Here is a 20,501-nt window from a genome sequence, read left to right on the forward strand (position 1 = left end):
AAAACTCTCAAGTTTGAACTTTAGAAATGAATGACGAACCTCGTGATTGTGAATAAATGTAAATCTAACTATTTGGGATTTAAATTAACTAAAAACTTATTACTTATAATTTATAGGTATATGAATTTGGTCGAGAAAATGACATAAATAGTCCCTTAACTATATGAGTAAGTCTAAAATGGTCCCTTAACTATACACTTAACGGATTCAGTCCTTGAACTATTTTAAAAACTTATCAGCTTTGGTCCCTTAACTATACACTTACCGACTTTAGTCCTTTAACTATAAACTTACCGATTTTAGTCCTTTAAGTATTCAAAAACTTATCAAGTTTGGTCTTTGTCCATTTTTTTCTAATACAAATAACTTTGATTTATATTAACAGAATCCATGCCTCGAGAAATTAAATCTTTTAGCAACTTTTTCTGTTGTTTCTCTCTCTCCGCTACTTTTTCTTCAAATTAACCTTATGCGAAGAACCTAAACCTCAGCGATTTAAAATAAAATTCACAAGGAAAGAAAATATAAGTCATAATTTTATTCAACAGAGAATAAAATGAAGCATATTATTGCTACTAATGACTTCAATATGTTAACCTTTATTATAAAAGAAAAAAAAATTTATTACGCGTTAAATCCAAATGTTATACTCCAACAACTTCATTGAACATTTTTTTTTATTTTTCATAAATTGAAATTTATAAAATGGTAGATTTGTAATTTTTTTAATTTTTTTTAAATAGATCAATTTTTATTATTCTATTCATTTTATTTTACATAAAGAAATTTGAGTATATTAAATAAAATTCCCACTGATTAGCATATTCAAGTGCTTAATTTTATCCTCCATTGAATAAAATTAGAACTTATATTTTCTTTCCTCATTAATTTTATTTTGAATGACGTTATTGTTCTTTTCACAAGAGTAGTTTGAAGAAAAAAGGCCGGGATAGAGAAACAACTTAAAAAATGGGTTAAAGAATTAATTTCACAAAGATTTCGGTTAATATAAATCTAAGCTATTTGCATTAAAAAAAATGGACAAAGACCAAACCTGATAAGTTTTTGAATATTTAAAGAACTAAAATCGATAAATTTATAGTTAATGGATTAAAACCGGTAAACGTATAGTTAAGAGACTAAAGTTGTTAAAGTTTTTGAATAGTTAAATGACTAAATCCATTAAGTGTTTAGTTAAGAGGCCATTTTAACCTACTCCTATAATTATTATAGGGACTATTTATGTCATTTTCTCGAATTTAATAGTAGCCGATAAAACATAAATCTTTTTAAAATACAATACACGTGTTCACTTCCCATTGGTTAGATTTTTTATTTTATTCTTGCTTATGAAAAAAAAAAAAACTAATTATTATGATCATAATAGAACATAAGAAAAATGCAATCTATAGAGAGAGAAAGAGAGAATCATATGATTTGAGACGATTATTTGATTCGTTTTTTCGGAATCTCGCCGGTGATTTTTTTGACGCCGGAGATTTCGAGTTCGCCGGCGATCAATTTATTGTTTGATCGGTGACGGATTTTTTTCTGGCGGTAATAGGATGGTGAATTTTTTGGTGGAACGAGCGACGAGCGATATGCTCATGGGTCCTGATTGGGCGATGAATGTCGAGATCTGCGATATATGCAGTCGCGATCCAGCGTATGCTTCTCCATTTTCCTTTTTATTCTTTCCCCTTTTGCATGTTTTTTTTTTTTGAATATTTGTGATAAAGCTGTAAATTTCAGTAGTAGTAGTATCTGGTTAGGTTCTGGCATCTGTATGTCAATTTTAGTTTAGAAAAGTATTTTTTCTCCTCTGTTTTAGCATGTAGAATTTTGCTTTTATGTTTTTTTTTATTATGAGCTGAATTTTGTGAATATTTGTAAGTGAAGAAGTTGTATGATTTCTGTAGTAATTAGTAGAGATTTAGATGCCAGTGTTGCAATATGTGTGAGATTTATAGACCTTTTAGTTTTATAAGAAATTATCTTTTCTCTATTTTTGTTATCTGAGATTTTGCTATTGCCTATTTGATTTAGAAGTATGATTTGGCTTTCTGTTTAGTTTGTTTGTAATTGAAAAGTTTGAACTTTTGATAGTAGTAGGTTTTAGTTAGATAGGGCTATGCTAGTGTAGAATTAAGTGCACCTTTAACCCTTCGGGGTGGCCCAGTGGTTTGGGCTTGGGACTTCCATGTTGGAGGTCTCAAGTTCGAAACCCCTTGCCAGCGAAAGCAAGGGGTTTGCCTTCTGGGTCGAGCTCGTCGCACCGGGCTTGCCTAGTGCGGGTTACCTCTCTTATGTGGTTTGCGAGCTATTGCATAGGAGAGGGGGTTTTACCCTGTGCGCACCCAAAAGGTAGCGGCTGCGGGTTTCCTTGTCATAAAAAAATAAAATTAATTAATTTTACCTTTAGTTTTCGAAAAAAGTAACTTTGTTTTTTTCTCTTTCTCTATTTTTTGTTTGTAAATTTTGTTGTTTATTATTTTGTTTTGGTGAGTTGTTTTGAACATTTGCAAATGCAATTTGTAATTTTTTAACTTACAGCAGAAGCTTGTATGTCAATGTAGTTTTAAGTGTGTGATTTAGAGAACTTCTGGTTTTAGGGAACCCTTAATTAGTCTAACACTTGATCTCAAGGTCGAGAAGAGTCGGGAAGAACAAGATATAAAAACATTCACCTTTTAAAAAAAGAGAGTCTGAAAGAACAAGAGATTTCTCTGTTTTCCGAAAAAGAAAAACTTAGCCTACTTTCGATGAAGCTGAAACGAAAACCATGAGAGACAAAGATTTGATTCTTGGCAGTAGTAGGTGATTTCTTCTCATTTTCCAAAGTCTAAGTGGACAGAGCCCTTTGGTCTTGTACTTGCAGGAGAATGCACATAGTTGGTGAAATAATCGAGATACATGTTAATTAGTTTTTTACAAAACCATTAAAAATGGGTGATAAAGAATGTCTTATAAGATAAATTAGTTGCCGCTTTCGCAAAGGAATCGAGTTGAATAGAGTGGAATGGATACAGTTTATATAATCAATTCTAGCTAGTTTGAATTGGGGGTGAATTATAGAAAACCTCTGCCTTGCGAGATTGTTTTGCTAGCATTGGAATAGTGTGACCTCAAAACTGGAATGGATATATAGGTTTGATAAAGTTGATCCTACTAATTATGGATTGATGCATTGTTGATTAATTTTCTTTTTTATGAGAAAGTTAACTAGTATCATAAACAGAGAAATACACCAATAGTGTACTTCTGTAGTAATTACATCAAAATGGTAGAGGGACAGACAAAAAAGAGATCTATCACCAATCTCCCTTCAAAACTATCTAAAAATAGGGCTAATATCCCCCTGATCCTTCGGTGCAGCATGGATACACCAAAAGTAAAAAGGTCACTTAACAGTTCATTTTTAGGCTTTGGAAGGGAATGCTTTTGTTCTCAAAACATCTCTGATTTCTCTCCCTCCATATTGTCCACTAGATGCAGGCAGGGACAATCTTTCATCTCTCCTTGTGTCTTGACTGATTTTCATCTCTATTCCAACATGCTAGAACATCTGTAGTATTCCTTGGCATGGTCCATCTAATACCCCTGAGGCTAATGAACCACTGCCATAGTTTCTCAGTCCCTTTACAATGCATAGTTGATTGATTGATGGTAATATTATCTTCTGTGATTATGGGACTGTGCTGGACTATATAGGTTGAGTTCAAAAACTAGGTTTGCATCTTCATATACCACTCCCTTCGTTTCATCTTGTGTGGTAATTTAAGTGAGCATAATTTTAATAATGCGAAGGAGGTTTTCAAATCTTCTTTTTTATGGGTGGTGTCCGGGACAGCTTGCACGGACCTCGACTAATTCCATCAAGTACCTGCTACCTCGCACCAACACAGGTACTGGATAACTCTGGCCACCAAAAGAGTGTCATTAAGTGAATAAAGGTAAAATGAGAATGTTGGTAATAAAGACTACTAAATATAGAAAGGTGACATTCTTTTTGAAACAGATGAACAAAGAAAATATGTTACATAAACTGAAAGGGAGGGAGTATTACACTTGAGGTCATTGTTGTGCCATGCCCCACTACACACTGTTTTGGTTGGAACTGGAAGATAGGATTTAGAAGGAATCAGAATTCATGAATAAGTTGGTAAAAGTATTTTTTCTTTAAATGAGAAGAAACTAAAAAGGAAATAGCTGAGCTATCATTGCAGCACCTTATTGATACTAATTAACAGTGATGTTCTCTGTGTGTTGCTTGAAGAGTCCTAGCTTAATGAGAATTAAGCAAGTGAGTTTTCCTTATTTATTCTTGCTAATGCATAACTTTAAAGTGCTTTCAAGTGTGTTTCAGTTTCATGCTTGGTATGACTAGGACAGACAATTGATTGGGTAATATAAGACTAGTTAACCGTGCTGCTTTTCTTTGTGTATCACCTCATGCAGGCAAAATGTGCTTGAACAGTATATGTTTCATTAGAGAGCAGAATGACAAGTCTTAGTCCCTATTTTCTATAAAGTCATAGTTTAACCAATTTGCCACAAATGGTAGGCAAAAGAAAAGAATCTAAACAAATGAGTGATTCTCTACAAAAAGCACCTGATGATCAGTGCTACATTGAATCTCATAGGTGCAGAAAAAAGTAACAGGAACAAGAAAGACCTCCTAATTTGTGCAAGGAGTTTCTCGTCCTTTCAAAAGTTCTCCTATTTCCTATTCTCCAAATTGTCCATATAGGTTCTAGAGGAGTACCCTTGGCCCTTCTTCATTTATTTATGTTGTTTTTTTATCTTTTGTTTTTATTGTTTTGTATTTTTACGTTTTTATCTTTTGCCCTTTGGCTGCTATTGGCATCTAATTTTGTTGTGATAGCAGCAACTTTTATGTTTCCTAGTTAGAGTGCCCTCATGTTTCTGGTGCTTGATGGTTATTGTATGAGATCTGTCTACTTTTCATTACTCACTAGGCTATTATGAGAGACTAGTATATATTTTTTTTTTGATAAAGTAAAGTTGTATTCCTCAGCAAAGAGGGTATGCTGGCAACCATCAAAAAGATTTACATTAGTGACCCAAAAAAGACCAACTCAAGAAATTGCTACTAAACTTATAAAGAAGAGAAAAAATTTAAAATCTGTCCAGCATCCTCTATACCCTCCTCATTACACCAAAAACAGAAGGTCTTCATACAACGCCATTTGATCTTTTGTACTGATTCTGCAGTATTTTCCATACACCTCTTGTTTCTTTCTCTCCAAATAGTCCACCATATACAAGAGGGTATCATGTTCCACCATTTCTTCTAGCTCTTACTCCCCTCCTCTTCTCACCCAACAACTAAACCCAGCAACTAAGGTCTGCAGTGTGTTCTGGCATTGTCCAGTTTGTGTGTGTTCTGCTTAGAAAAAGGGCCCATAATTGAGCAGTGACTTTGCAATGGAGGAATAGATGGCTATTAGTCTCATTTGTCTCATTACACAGTGAACACCAGGAAGCTATTTCAAAGCCTCTTCTTTGCAGCTTCTCATGAGTTAGGCATGCCCTTCTAGCCACTAGCCATGAGAAACACCTCACTTTAGTTGGCACTTTATTTTCCATACCTTACTCCATGGTCCAGAGATTTCCCCTGGAAGTTCCTTCACTTTCCTATTGTACAATCTGCTGACTGACAACATACCATCATGATTGTGTTTCCAAATCATTACATCAACTTCCAGATTTGTGCCCTTGAAATCATCTAGTGTTTGTAGCATCTCGGCTACTCTCCCTATCTCCCAGTCATTTAGTAACCTTCTGAAGCTGAAATTCCACCCTTGTTCAGACCATACCTCATTTACCATTGCATGTTGAGACGAGCTGAGGATATATATATCCGGATAGGAAGACATCAAGGAATCCTGACCAATCCAGTGATCTTTCCAGAAAAGAACCCTGGTCCCATTCCCCACTTTGTATCTAATATTGTGTTGTAGTTGACCCCATAAATTTCTAATAGTTCTCCACACCGAGACACCATACGGGATATTCACCATATCGGAAACCCATGGGCTATTCTGGCCGTACTTGTTACTGATAACTTCCTTCCAAAGTGCTTGATCCTCTCTTCCGAACCTCCACAACCATTTTGCCAACAAGCAATTGTTTTGTAGCCCCAAGTTTTTGATCCCTAAACCCCCTAGCTTTTACTCAGCAAAGCAGTTTGCCATTTGACAAGATGTATTTTTTTACCTTCCTTGATTCCCGACCAAAGAAAATCCCTCCTTAATTTATCAAGTCTTTCTTCCACTTTGACCGGCATAGGGAATAGGGACATCACATAGGTAGGTAAAGAGTCTAGTACAGAGTTTATCAGAATGGTTCTCCCATCGAAGCATAGATATTGAGATTTCCAGTTTGCCAGCTTCTTCTCAGTTTTTTCAATTATACCATCCCATATCACTAGCTCTTTATGGTTGTTTCCAAGTGGCATACCTAGGTAAACAGTTGGGAGTTTTTCAATTCTGCACCCCAAAATGTTTGCTAAGGCCTGGATCTGTGTCACCTCTTTGATGGGATATATACAACTCTTCCTCCAATTGACTGCCAAGCCTGAGACCACCTCAAAGACTACCAATATCATTCTGACAATTCTAATTTGTTCCTCCTTAGCTTCACAAAATATGACAGTGTCGTCAGCATAGAGCAAGTGACATATCTGCATATCCACCCCTGAGAAATTGCCTACTTTGAATCCTTGCAACAATGAGTTTTGAGTAGCCACACTCATCATACTATCGAATCCTTCCATGGCTATGATGAAAAGGAAAGGGGACAAAGGGCCTCCCTGTCTGAGACCTCTTTCTGAGGGAAAAAAACCAGTAGGTTCTCCATTTATCAGAATGGAGAACCTAACAGTTTTTATACAGACCTCAATCCATCTCAACCATCTCTCACCAAACCCCATTTGTTTTAACATATTGAGCAAAAACTCCCAGTTGACATGATCATATGCCTTCTCAATGTCTAGCTTGCACATAACTCCAGAGTCAGCCCCTCTGAGTCTAGTATCTACACATTCGCTAGCAATAAGGGCAACATCCATGATCTGTCTTCTTTTTATGAATGCCATCTGATGTTTGTTTACCAGTTTGTTGATTACTTTCTTCAACCTCTCAGCTAGTAGCTTAGCTATAATTTTGTATACCCCGCCTATCAAACTTATGGGTCTGAAGTCCCTAAGCTCAACTGCCTGTCTTCTTTGGGATAAGAGCCACAAATGTGGCATTCAAGCTCTTCTCAAAGACCTGCTGATCATGAAATTGTCTGATGGTATTCATGATATCTACCTTGAGCATCTCCCAAAAGTTCTGATAAAAGCTCAAAGGAAACCCGTCAGGGCCAGGGGCTTTGTCGCTTGCACACAATTTGATTCCTTCTGCCACTTCTTCTTCCTCGAATTGTCTTTGTAACCAATCCTTCTCCTCCAAACTGATGCTTTCAATGCCTTGTAAGATTAGACCAGGCCTCCAATTCTCTGTTTCTCTGTATAGTTTCTGATAGAAATTAGTAATCTCTGTTTTGATCTCATCAGTATCAGTCAACTCTCTGCCATTTACTTCCAATTTTTCAATTGAGTTTATTCTTTTGTGTGCTGTGGCCATCCTATGGAAGTACTTGGTGTTCTTGTCTCCATGTTTGAGCCATTGAATTCTTGACCTTTGTCTCCAAGCTATCTCCTCATTCCTGGAAGCTTCATCAAACTCCCTAGATAGATGAACTTTTTGAAGGAGTTCATCATCAGTCAATATTCTCTGCTCTTGTATCTTTTCCAGACCAGCAATTTGATTGAGTATCTCTTCCTTCTTTTGTTTCCAGCTGACTCTGTTCTCATAGCCCCATTTTTTCAACTTCCCTTTCAGTAACTTCAGTTTGGAAGCTAAGATAAAAGAGGGGGTCCCATTTACTGAGAAGGAGCACCACCAATCCTTACCTTCTCCCTGAAACCTTCTACTTGCATCCACCATCGTTCAAACTTGAAATAAGATTTCTTCAAGTTCAGCTCCCTGCAAGTTAGCATCACTGGATTGTGATCAGACTCTAGTCTCGGTAGAAGACTTTGCCTAATTTGTGAGAAAGAGTCGTCCCTATGATGAGAGTAAAGAAATCTATCCAATCTAGAAGCAGTCACATGGTTTTCATCCCTTCTCCAGCTGTACAATCCTCCAAATAAAGGAGGGTCAATTAGCTCCATTTCATTTATCCAATCTGTGAAGTCCTGTTTTTTTTTTTTTTTTGAGAATGGTAAAGTTGTATTCATCAGCAATGAGGGTATGCTGGCAACCAAACAAAAAAAAATAAAAATTCAAAGGCCAAGTAGTCATGATTACAAAGAGCCTAGGAAATCTACTAACTGATCTACTTCATATATACCCCCTTCTTTACACCAAAAATATAGAGTATTAATGCAGTTTTCTTTAACTTTCTTCATTGGGTTAGTAATATTCTTAAAGCACCTATTGTTTCTTTCCTTCCAAATTGACCACCATATGCAAGATGGAACTAGATTCCACCATTTTTTCTGTGTTTTACTCCACCTCTTCTCATCCAACAGTTTAGTAGGTCAGCAGTATGCTCAGGCACCACCCAAGGATCTTGAATAATGCTTTGAAACATATACCATATCTGGGAAGTCACTCTACAGTGAAGGAACAAATGATTGTTTGTTTCCTCCTTCTCATGGCAAAAGAAGCACCTAGAAACAATCTGAAATCCTCTTTTTTTAGTCTCTCCTGAGTCAGACATGCTCTTCTGCACACTGACCATGTGAAACACTTTATCTTGGTTGGGGTGTTGGATTTCCAAATTTGTTTCCAAGGTCTAAAAATGCCCCCCCGGGTGTGTTGCCAGGTCTCTTTTGTACATTCTTCCAACAGAAAATTCCCCATCCCTATCATGTTTCCATCTGATTGCATCAGGATTAGTGTTGAGTCCCGGAAAATCTTCCAACCTTTGCAGTAAATTGGCTACTCTATCCACCTCCCAGTCATTTAAGAGCCTCCGAAGGGTTATATTCCACCCTTGCTGAGACCACATGTCAGCAATAGATGCTCCAGGTTTGTCGCAAAAAGAGTACAAATCTGCTAAGTCCTCCATGAGGGAGTTCTGTCCTATCCACTTGTCTTTCCAAAAAAGGATCCTAGTCCCCTCACCCACCTTGTAGCATATGTTCCTCGCTAGTTTTGGCCACAAATTTCTGATAGACCTCCAAACTGAGACCCCATAGGTGCTGGTCACAGTGTTGGATGTCCATGAATCAGTTTGTCCATACTTGCTAACAATAACATCCTTCCACAGAGCCTGCCCCTCTTTACCAAACCACCTAGCCATTTTGACAGTAAGCACCTATTTTGCCCCTGTTAATCTCTGTCCAGTTGATCTTTCCGTGGGATATCTTGTCACATTGAAATCCCCACAGAACAACCAAGGACCTGTGCATGTGTTCTTTAGATTGATTAGATCCTCCACAACTCCCTTCTGATGACTTCGTTACAATCAGCATAAATTGAACTAAGGAACCAAGTTAAGTTCGTATTAATGCCTTCAAATCTACATGTGATTACTTGCCCAGAAGCCTCCACCAATTCACCTTTCCACATTCTCCTGTCCCATAACACTGCTATACCCCCACTTCTCCCCACAGCCTCTAAGTGTAGTTCTCCCAGCCATCGGTTGAACCACAGTTATTTGATCAATTGTGTATCTGCTCCTGTCAATTTTGTTTCCACTAATTTTATGTATCTTAGTTTGACTAGGTACGGAGTTTTAGAGATTAAGTAAGATTCTTGTGGTCTTAAACTAAAGATGTGTATAATGCACCATAATGCCCTTTGAATTTTGCGGTCTTAAACATTCCATGTGAGGTGTTGGAATTAAGAGTTACTAAATATAGAAAGTGGCGTTCTTAGACTAAAACGAAAAGTAAGACACATAATTTAAATAGCTAAAAAGGAAAGAAAGACATAAATTGGAACAAAGTGAGTATAACACTGTCATGAAGAGAGCCTTTCTTTTGGGATTAAAAGTTGTTAAGGAAGAGAAGATAACTCCTCTCCTTTTTTGGTGGTGAAAATATACAAGTAAATAATGGAATTTTATAGTTGTTTGATACCTAGATTCATCATTTATCGGGCTATAATCATCTTGAACATGCAAACTTCACATTTCCTGTGGAAGAAGCTATCTCTGAGGCCATTTCATGTTGGTCTTTTTGTTGAGATGTTTGACCAAAAGGAAACAATGGCGCTGGTGCAGGAAAACAGGGTATATAATCTACTTTTGGCTGATTTTTATTAGTGAAGTGGATCACTAATCATGTGCTTACCTAACAATATGTTGCCATCAAGTCTCTCCAGCAAGTCGATCATTTGTGGATGATCTGAACTAATTATATGAGTTTTTTTATCTAAGTAAAATTAAGAACTGAGGCTCTTCTAGCCTCAACGTAATCTCCCTTTTTCTTTTGTTTTTCTATTTTTAAATAATTGGCATAATCATTGAGGTGTTTGCTTTTGTTTGGACTGAAGATTGGTGAAGGTAGTTCTTATTATTTGCTTAATTTTTGTTCCCCAGGCAAGCGAAAGATGTTGTGAAAGGAATAAAAAAGCGTCTTGGCAGTAGGAGATCAAAAGTCCAGCTACTCGCCCTGACAGTAAGCTTTTGAAAATATTAAATTCCATAATTCCTTAACTATTTCTGTCAACGCTTGTACCTTATCAACAAATTAAATCCCACAATTCAATACTTGCTTGAACTGAATGTATTATCAATTCCTTACCCTCCATCTTTTTTGTTGGTTTTCCTTTTTTTTTTTTTTGAATGGCAGTCTTGAGCAAAGATTTCATCTACAGTCATTTTGTACAATTCCTACCTTTTCTCCTTTTTATGTTCACTATTTCTCCTTTACTATTAGCAACAACAGAAATACCATTATACTGGAGGACTATTAAAGTACTGATAGTCCATTATACCATTATGTTACCAATTTCAAAAACTATTAAAGTACTGATATAATATGAGGCAATATGCCCTCAATGCTACTAATAAAGCTCTAACAGCATAGAGTATTTGGTTTCTCTTCAACATATTGTATCATGGGTGCGCCAATTTTCCTATTATTAATTGAAAGTATCCTACTGCTAGATTGTTAATTGTTTTGGTTTATCCAATGTACCTTACTTTCATCTAACTATCTCCTCTGTAATATCTGTTTTCATTTTGATTAAAGAGATTCTTAACATACTATTATTTTTAAAAACGTTTTATTATGTGATAATCATTCCTTTTAATTCTGTCCAAAGAGATTGATATCTTCCTGTATTTGGGAACTATTCAATCTTAACATTTGCATTTCAACCTTTCTGACATAACTTGTTGGAATACCAGTTGATATAAGAGCTGATTTTTATTTTGGAGAGATACAGATGAAGGAGCTTGTATCTTATCGAAAAATTTGAAAGGACGTGTAGAACTCTTGCCAGATTTAATTGTTTGTTGTAAAATTTTGTTACTTTTGCATATATTTAGCCTGTGTCAAAAGTCTTTGTTTGTTAAAAATAGCGTTACAGAGAATTAGGTGGGAGAAACAGTAAGAACTTTCTGCAAAATATGCATATGCATTAATTGCGGAACTTATTCTAGTCAATTATATATGTGTTGAATTGTTACTCTCTCAAGTGACATATGTCAATGCAGTTCTTAGATACAAATTGCCTGTTTATTAGTTACATATTTGATATTTCTGGTTGACAAGGCAATCTTCATGAAGAAACTTATTAGAAGAAAAAACTGCATGAAGATATGGATGTTCCAATGGCAACCTTTTTTTTGGAAATAAAAAAGGAAAAAAAGAAAAGAAAAAAGGATGTCCAAATGGCAACAGCCATTTAAAACTGTATAAGATATTCATATTGTGGTACAGAATATGGTGCTTGGTACAAAGAAAAACTAGTAGGTCATAAAACATTTTCCCTCTAGCATCTTTCTTTCTGAAACACGGTTTATGCTTTGGTCCACTTAAATTGTAAACTAAAACAAATTCCCAGCTTAAAGTGTTCTTTTCTCGTATTTCTTTTAATTCCCAAAGTTCTCAGATCAAGTTTTTATCTTGTGTCTTTTGTGGCAATCTTTTGTAATCTTTGGTGTCCCCAGAAAAGCTAATCCCCCACAGATATTTTTCTCTACTTGGTTTCATGAAAGAGATGGTTCAACACACAATAAAGTTATACAGAGATGAAACAAAATTGCCGGAGATGAACTTCGAAACCACAACATACCCTGTGAAGATAAACTTCGAACTGTAGAACCAAGAATTTACCATATCAAAGTAAAAAAGGAAGATAAACTTCGAACTGTAGAACCAAGAATTTGGGAAGATATTATGACTCTTTGTGTTTCAATCAAGGAAATTGAGAACAAATTGAGATTACAAAAGAATTTCCAAGTGGGAGATTTGGTAGAGTGATGGGAACGAGGGATGTGTCGATGAATGGTTTACAAGAAGCTGGCAGTTCCATTCTGGTTAAAGGGTTTCCTTTGGATTGGTCTCCTTTATTTTAGGTTACCTTTTGTAAGCGGTCTCTACTTGAAGCACCCAAAGGTAAGCCTAGATAGCTAGTAGGTAGAGTACCCACCTTGCAATTCAACACTTCTGCCATCTCTCAATATTATCCACTACTTCCATCGGTGTGATCTCACATTTTCTGAGGTTGATCTTAAGGCCTGACACAACCTGGAATCAAATAAAAACAGTCTCAAATGAGCTAGCCGGAACTCATCTGCATCACAAAAAACCAACATGTCATCTGCAAATAATGAATGAGTAACTGTCACATTGCTATGCCCTCTGATAACCGCATCAAAACCCTTCAATAGCCCTCCACTGACCGGCCTATCCATCATATTGCTCAAAACTTCCATCACCAAGATAAAGAGCACAGGGGATAAATGGTCCCATGTCTCAAGCCCCTCGAGCTCCCAAAGAAGCTACAAAGACTCCCATTCTCCAATACAAAATCTAGCCCTCAAAACTTGATCCATCTCCTCCACTTGTCCCATCATCAACATCATAGAATCCAGAAAATCCCTATTCCCATGATTGTAAGCTTTCTCAAGGTCCAACTTACATAAAATTCCTGGCTCACTTTTTTTCTTTCTAGAATCAACCACTTCATTTGCCACCAAAGCTGCATCCAATATCTGTCTTCCTCACACAAACACATTCTAAGAAGTGGACACCGTCTCATCCAGAGCCTTTTTTAGTCTATTAGAAAGCACCTTAGATATAATCTTGTAAATGCTAGACTAATAGGTCTAAAGTCTTTTTATGCTTGTCGCACCTTCCTTCTTTGGCACAATAGTAACAAAGTATGCATTAAGACTTCTTTCAAACTCCGCTGTTTCTTGGAATGCTGCAATGGTTTGCAACAACTCACTTTTGTCTATACTCCAACAGTGTTGGAAAAGAAAGCTTAAGTGAATTCATCCGGTCCCGAAGCCTTGTCCCTGTACATCTTGTCACCGTTTCTCTCACCTCTTCTTCTTCTATAGCCCTTTCCAACCACTCCCTCATTCCCTCCCCTATTTGACTAAATACTAGCCCCCCAATTTCGTCTCCACTCTACATCTTCCTTAAAGAAATGTTCTTAAAGCCCTACAATGACCCCCTTTGCTTCCTCCTCCCCCTCAAACACCTCCCCATTAGCGTCTAACAACTCAATGAAGTTCCTTATCCTATTTTCTACCGCCACCCTATGAAGAATTTTGTGTTCCAATCCCCCTCCTTCAATACAAAACCCTCAATTTTTGCCTCCAACTAGTCACTTGAGTGGCCACAAAAGCAGCAAGCTCCACCTTTGCCTCCTCCTTCCTAACTCTCTCCCTCTCTTCTAACTCATCCCTTCCACATGCTCAATATGTCCCACCTCATTTATTTGCTTCCTCATTTTAACTTCCATCCTCCCAAACACCTTATTCACTTCCTTACATCTCCTTTTAACATTTTCAACTTGCTAGGAAGTTGGAATGATGGTGTGCCAGTAATTTCATACCCTTTCCACCAAGCATACACTCTATCTTCAAATCATGGTGTTTAGAGCCACATATTCTCGAACCTGAACGGAATCCGTAAGCTTTTCCTTCTACTTCCATCTAGCATAATTGGTGAATGATCTGAGGTCAACCTGAGCAGTTGAACTTGTTACACATCTTGTACCATCTCCTCCGATCAGTGGACACCGAGAATAATGTTTGGGCATCAACAACAATGCTGAATGAAGTAACGTTGTGTTGGATACTAAAGAAGATATTATGTCTCTATTGTCTTATTTGGAAAGAAAGCAGTAGAGGACATGCCAAATAATGAGAATGACGTAACAAGATCAAAAGATCCTCTTTATTTTATGTATGTTTTGGTGTAAAGAGTCTTCTGTTTTTAGGTAGTTAGGGTTCGTTTGGATGATCGTGGTCGAGCCACAATATCAGATCAAAATGTTCACCTTGGTGTATCTGCTATGAAAAATGTTTGATTAATCTTAAATTAATAAATAAATTGGGTGCTTGGATATGTATTGATTTGCTTATATCACTTCAATTTTGTAAGGGTTTATGATGTTCCTAGAGAATTATGGTATTCTCTTTGCTTGGCTTGCCAAATAGAAAATTGACTTGCCACACGCTTAACCCGAATGTTACCATTCTTCAGCTTTTGGAAGCAATTGTGAAGAATTGTGGAGACATTGTGCATATGCACGTCGCTGAGAAAGGTCTTCTTCATCAGATGGTGAAAATGGTAAAGAAGAAGGTGATTACAGACTCTGAACCTCCCTTATGTTATTTTGGAATCCTTCCCCTTCATAAAGTACAGGCATCAATCTTGTACTGTTTTGCAAATGCAGCCCGACTTTCATGTCAAGGAAAAGATATTAGTTTCGATCGACACTTGGCAAGAAGCTTTTGGAGGACCAAGGGCAAGATACCCTCAATATTATGGAGCCTACCAAGAGTTGTTGGTGAGAGTGAAATGCTGGTTTTTTACTCTTCTATTATGTGTTTATTTGAAGTTATTTTTCATCGCTATTAGGGGTTGGTATTATTTGGGTTTATGTGACAAGTCACCTGGCTCCAGCCATAGAAGTTCAGTTTCTTAACTTATCACCTAAGCAGAAATTATATAAGCAATAGGGTTTACTTGGAGAGTTAAAGTTTTCTTTTCCTTGAGTAAGTTATTCTGGAGACTTTTATATGAATTATTTTGTAAAGAGAAGCGAGAACCTATTCAAACAATACTACTGGTTTATACCAGTTGATGTCAAGTGTTGGTTGCTAAAATTGCAAAACTAAATGCTTGATTGTACACCAGCACTTGGAGTTTGTCCATGCCCAGTTGTTATGATTATAATTTCTATATACTTGTTTGACACTTCAATTTTTTTTGAAAGAGGGCTTTGATACCTCAATTTATAGAAAATGTTTTGCAAATGTATTGCTTGACTTTCAGTGCATTGGAGCAGTGAAAATTCTTTGGAGAGTAAGTTGAGCAATGAGCAGTAACAAAATAAGCAATAGGGGCAACTTGGAGGGTAAAGATTCTCTTTTCCTGAAGTAAGTTATTCGGGTTTTATATGAATCACCATGAAGAGAACCAAGTACCTGTCCAACCAATAGTAATTGTACATACCTATTGATAATTGGTTGCTAAATTGCCAAAACCAAATGCTTGGTTTTACTTGCTGAACTTGGATTTTGTCCATGCCCATTGCTATGATATGTACTTTCTATATGCTTGTTTGACACCTCACTTCATAGAAAATGTTTTGAAATGTATTGCTTGACTTTCAGCGCCTTGGAGCAGTATTCCCTCAGAGAACACCACTTGCACTCCCACCTCCCCAAACACATCCACTATCGTCTGATCCACGTAATCTTCAAAAGCCTGAATCTGGACAGGATGCAGCAGAGTCTTCAGCAGATGCTGAGTATCCCACCTTGAGGTGACTGTTTTACTTTTAATATTATCAGGTCGTTTGTGTATACTGAGGAATTTCCAACATTCTTTCTGTTTCTTTAATCCTGTTACCCAGCTGTCAGCATTCAACATGGGTAGCTAGTTTAGTTGGTGAGAAAAATATGAGAATGGAGGATCAGCATAGGAAAATGCTCTTGTTGTCCTTGCATTCACTTGTTTGATTAGTAGTTTATAATGCATATCTTGACAGTTTCTCTGGACAAACACAATTTCAGAATTTATTACTGTCTAGCTTCTGGAAAGTTTGAACTTACGGGAGGTTTAGGACTACATTAATTTCTTCAATTATTGCTAATACTACTTTTTCCCTCAAAAGGTGATTAAAATCAAATAGCCTCTGAGTTTGATTGCTAGTAAATCATCGGTCTTCCTAGCATGCAATGTCCATTGAATTGCGACCTGTATTATTAGATCTTGATCTGAGTGCTTGTTAGTTCTATGAATATTTTTAAGAATCCAAAAGGGTAAAACTAGACTTAGACAGGTTTGAGATGTACAATTAAAACCTGACGATTTGATTACTATTTCCAATTTCATGAGTTTTTCTCTTAGGTTTTTTGTTTTCATTCAATTATGTTACAAACTGTAAGAACAATTTACTTCATAAACAAGTGTGAACAAAATAAACCATAAGGATACAATATGCATGTTTATTACTTTTGTTTTTCTGCCACTCGTGAAAATGTGCTATGTGTAGATTTAAAAAATGGATTTCTATGGGAAATCTCTTTTTCGAGTTCATTTATGAATTTCCTTAAGAAGCTGAAAGCAGTATAATTAGACTTCAACAGGTTTAAGATGATAACAACCTAGTGATCCTACTACCATTTCACATTTTATGAGTTTTTCTCTTAGGTTACTTGTTGGTATCCAGTTGTATTACAATTACAAATGGTAAGAAAAATTACGTCATTAACAAGTATGAATAACAATACACTATAAAGATAATGTATGCATGTTTATTGCTATGCTAATTAATTTTCTTTGATTCCTTTTTGCATGTTTCTATTGTTAGCTTGACGGAGATCCAGAATGCACGTGGTATTATGGATGTCCTAGCTGAAATGCTGAATGCATTAGGTCCTGAAAACAAAGAGGTAAAGTCCATATGCATAATATGTCTAAAGGGATATGCTCCCTCGCTAGTGTATTGAAGTATTGAGACCAAATGTTTTGATTCAACAAGTTAGATGTTTAAAATTAGATGCTAATTGGACTATTGTAGCAGAAAAAAATTGAAACAAGGGATTGTTCCTTCTAAGATATTTTCATTCTTGTTCAGTTTACTTTTATTGAATTATGTCTTTCTTTATTTGATGCAATATATTTGCATGTGGGGTTACAGGGACTCAGACAAGATGTGATTGTTGATTTGGTGGAACAATGCCGTACCTGCAAGCAGAGATTGGTACACCTTGTGAACTCGACTACGTAAGGCCTTGTCTTACTTGACCATTTCTCGTGACGTTTTTCTAGATATCTTGATGTGCTTCTTTTTCTTCTTGATATGCTTCTTATTTCTGAAATTAAGCTTAAACTCCTGTAATTAAAGAATGCTCCTATTTCTAGTCTAAGGGTCAGTCTAAATATTTATTTGAAAGCTGAAACTTCTTACATGTTTCACCTGGGTTTGTTCTTAGTTAGATATAAAAGTTGAAGGCTAAATATTATTTCTCCATCTATTGTTGTTAAATGTACTGTAAAATTCAAGTAATATGAGTTAACCTTTTCTCTCAGATGGGTTTTTCATTAACTTCTTGTAAATTGCAGAGACTGGCCTTATTACTATAAAATATTGAACTTTAAAACAATTTTGAATTTAAGATGGACGTTTTATCTGTCATCTATCTTCTCCCATCTTTGTCACGCACCACATATGTGGTTCCTGTGAACCTTACATTTACCTGATCCAGGGATGAGTCACTGCTATGCCAAGGACTAGCACTGAATGATGACTTACAGCGTTTATTGGCCAAACATGAAGCCATTTCATCGGGAACTTCTGCTAAAGGGGAAACATCAAAATCTGAACCTGCCCGATCCCTTGTAGATGTTGATAGTCCTCTTATTGATACTGGAACCAGCAACAAGTCAGACCGAGGGTACTTAAATTCTTTCTTATTTCTTCTTACCAATCTAATGTACCCTTTTTTTTAGCCTTTTTTTAATAACTTGACTTTTGAAATGGGCTTTTGCCTGTATTAATTTTTTTTTGAAAAAAGACTTTTGAGTTGATGTATTGGTTTCAAGAAGGATCTGAGAAATTTGGATATCAGATTCTCATACCTAAAATCAGTAGACATGAATTCCCTAGATTATCGAATATTTGTCGGACAGTTAATATTTCTTACAAAAAAAAATAAAAATCTCTACCTTTCTACCTTATCGATAGAGAAGCTGTTTCTGATATACCCTCGACTCAAGGGTCTGCGTACACTTTACCCTCCCCAGACCCCACTTTGTAGGATTGTACTGGGTACATTATTGTTGTTGCTTAAACATGTATGTTGTGCTATCCAGATCTGCATCAAGTGCTTTAGGAACACTTCTTCCTGCTCCTCCATCGGCTAATGGTCAATCAACAACTCCAACAGAAGTTGTCCCTATGATAGATCTTCTGAGTGGAATTGACTTTGGCTCACCAACAGCTGAGAATGCTCTTGCGCTTGTTCCTGTTGGAGAACCTCAACCAGCAAATCCTTCACAGCAGAATGCCCTTGCTATTTTCGACATGTTTGCACAGCCAAGCACCACACCCTCTACAAATTCAGTTGGTCAGGCACATCCTTCATCCCCTCAAGTTCAGCAGCAACAGAATTTTCATCCTGTACAGCCATCTTTGTACCCAAATGGAAGTGTTCCTGGTATGAGCTACGCTCAAGGCTCCACTCCTGCCTGGAACGAACAGATGTCGCAGCAACAACAGCCTGCTTCTCCAGTCTACGGTGATTCCTACTTTATCCTGCATGCCTTCCACTTGTATTACAGTATTAAGGACCTGCTAAAAAACAAAAATGAAGTATCTTGGAAATATGCCTGTTGTGTACCTTGGTAATATGGGGGCTGGATACTACTGCCTGGTGGATTAGTCGAGGTGCACGTAAGCTAACCCAACAAGACATGACCGATTTAAAAAGAATATGTATGTTGTGTTGATGCCTTGTTTGAATTTTGTCCTTTTGTGCTTTGTCTGCCTGGTTCATTTAGAGACCTACTAGATAGAAGTCGTATTAGGGAAGACATTAAGAATATATGCTTCTTAAATCTTAATTGCTTAATTAATGTTTAAAACCCTTTTTGAAGTGTCAAGACCGTCTCCTTGTTCAATTTCTGTGGTGCTATGAATTGCTCATGTTTTAAGACCCTTGCTCATTCTGCTCATTCAATTTCTGAATAGGAACTCAAAGCACTAATCCTTTTGCCCTTCCCCCGTGGGAAACTGAGGCAGAAGACAACCAAATAATGAGCAGCCCTCATGCTCAGCCTGTGCTAAATAATCCGTCGATGCCAGGCAACTCACAAGCTCTAGCAATGCACAATAATCAGGTGATGCCTGGTAGTTCACATGCTATGTCAATGCAAAATAATCAGCTGGTAGCAGCCAACGGCCAGCAACTAGCTGGCGGTACATACCTCCACGGCATGTATGCTTCGCCAAACACTGCTGGACAGCCTGGTATGATGAACAATCAGATGGAGGGCTTGCATCCTCAACAACAATTCCAAGGTGGACAGCCAGGTATGATGAACAATCAGGCCATGCAAAGCAATCAGATGGAAGGCTTGCATCCTCAACAACAATTCCAAGGTGGACAACCTGTGGGTTTGTATCCACAACAAATGCCACCTGGACAAATGGCTTATATGTATTCCCAGCAAATGTATGGCAACCAAATGGCGAGCTATGGTTATGGTAATGCTCAACAACAAAATACTCAATTCCTAAACCAAGGAATGTCTGGGCTCTCTATGAGGGACAATGGAGTCCACAACAGCTCTTATCAAGTTCCCACTCCTTCGTATGTGCCACCCGGAAAGCCCTCAAAGCCACAAGACAAATTGTTCGGGGACCTAGTTGACCTTTCAAAGTTCAAATCAACCAATGGTGCTCCCGGGAGTGCTAGTAGCACGTGACAATGACTAATTTTGCACCTTCTAGCGTTCATTTGATTCTTAAGCTTCTGTTGCCTGTTCTTCATTTTCAAATTTACACATCCATATGCATTTGATGGTTTTTCACGAGATGATGAGAGTTGTGTACATTTCTTGTAGAGAGAATAACTAGATCGTAAAGAAAGAAACTTGAGGAACCTCTCGTTTTTTGCTACATTGAATACGTATAGGATATATTCATTTATTATTTTTTTGAAGCTTTTTGATCTGTTAAATTCAGTGCATTTCTCATTTTGCTGCAATGAGTTTTCTCTTT

At 36.9% G+C, this 20,501-nt stretch overlaps 2 protein-coding genes across 2 annotated transcripts in view; both read left to right on the top strand.

Annotated features, from left to right (window-relative positions):
* Positions 1–20,501, top strand: part of LOC125845251 (uncharacterized) — a 90,246-nt gene that overhangs the window by 5,298 nt on the left and 64,447 nt on the right. The window lies entirely within an intron of this gene.
* On the top strand, positions 1,381–20,439 carry LOC125845247 (TOM1-like protein 9). Its single transcript, XM_049524713.1, has 10 exons — positions 1,381–1,666; positions 10,621–10,699; positions 14,750–14,848; positions 14,943–15,056; positions 15,886–16,037; positions 17,088–17,169; positions 17,418–17,503; positions 17,986–18,174; positions 18,593–19,017; positions 19,470–20,439. Exons 1-10 carry the CDS (start codon positions 1,566–1,568, stop codon positions 20,204–20,206), a joined length of 2,064 nt encoding a protein of 687 aa, XP_049380670.1. The 5' UTR covers positions 1,381–1,565; the 3' UTR covers positions 20,207–20,439.

The sequence above is a fragment of the Solanum stenotomum genome, chromosome 11, assembly GCF_019186545.1.
Source record: "Solanum stenotomum isolate F172 chromosome 11, ASM1918654v1, whole genome shotgun sequence".
Classification (NCBI taxonomy): Eukaryota; Viridiplantae; Streptophyta; class Magnoliopsida; order Solanales; family Solanaceae; genus Solanum; species Solanum stenotomum.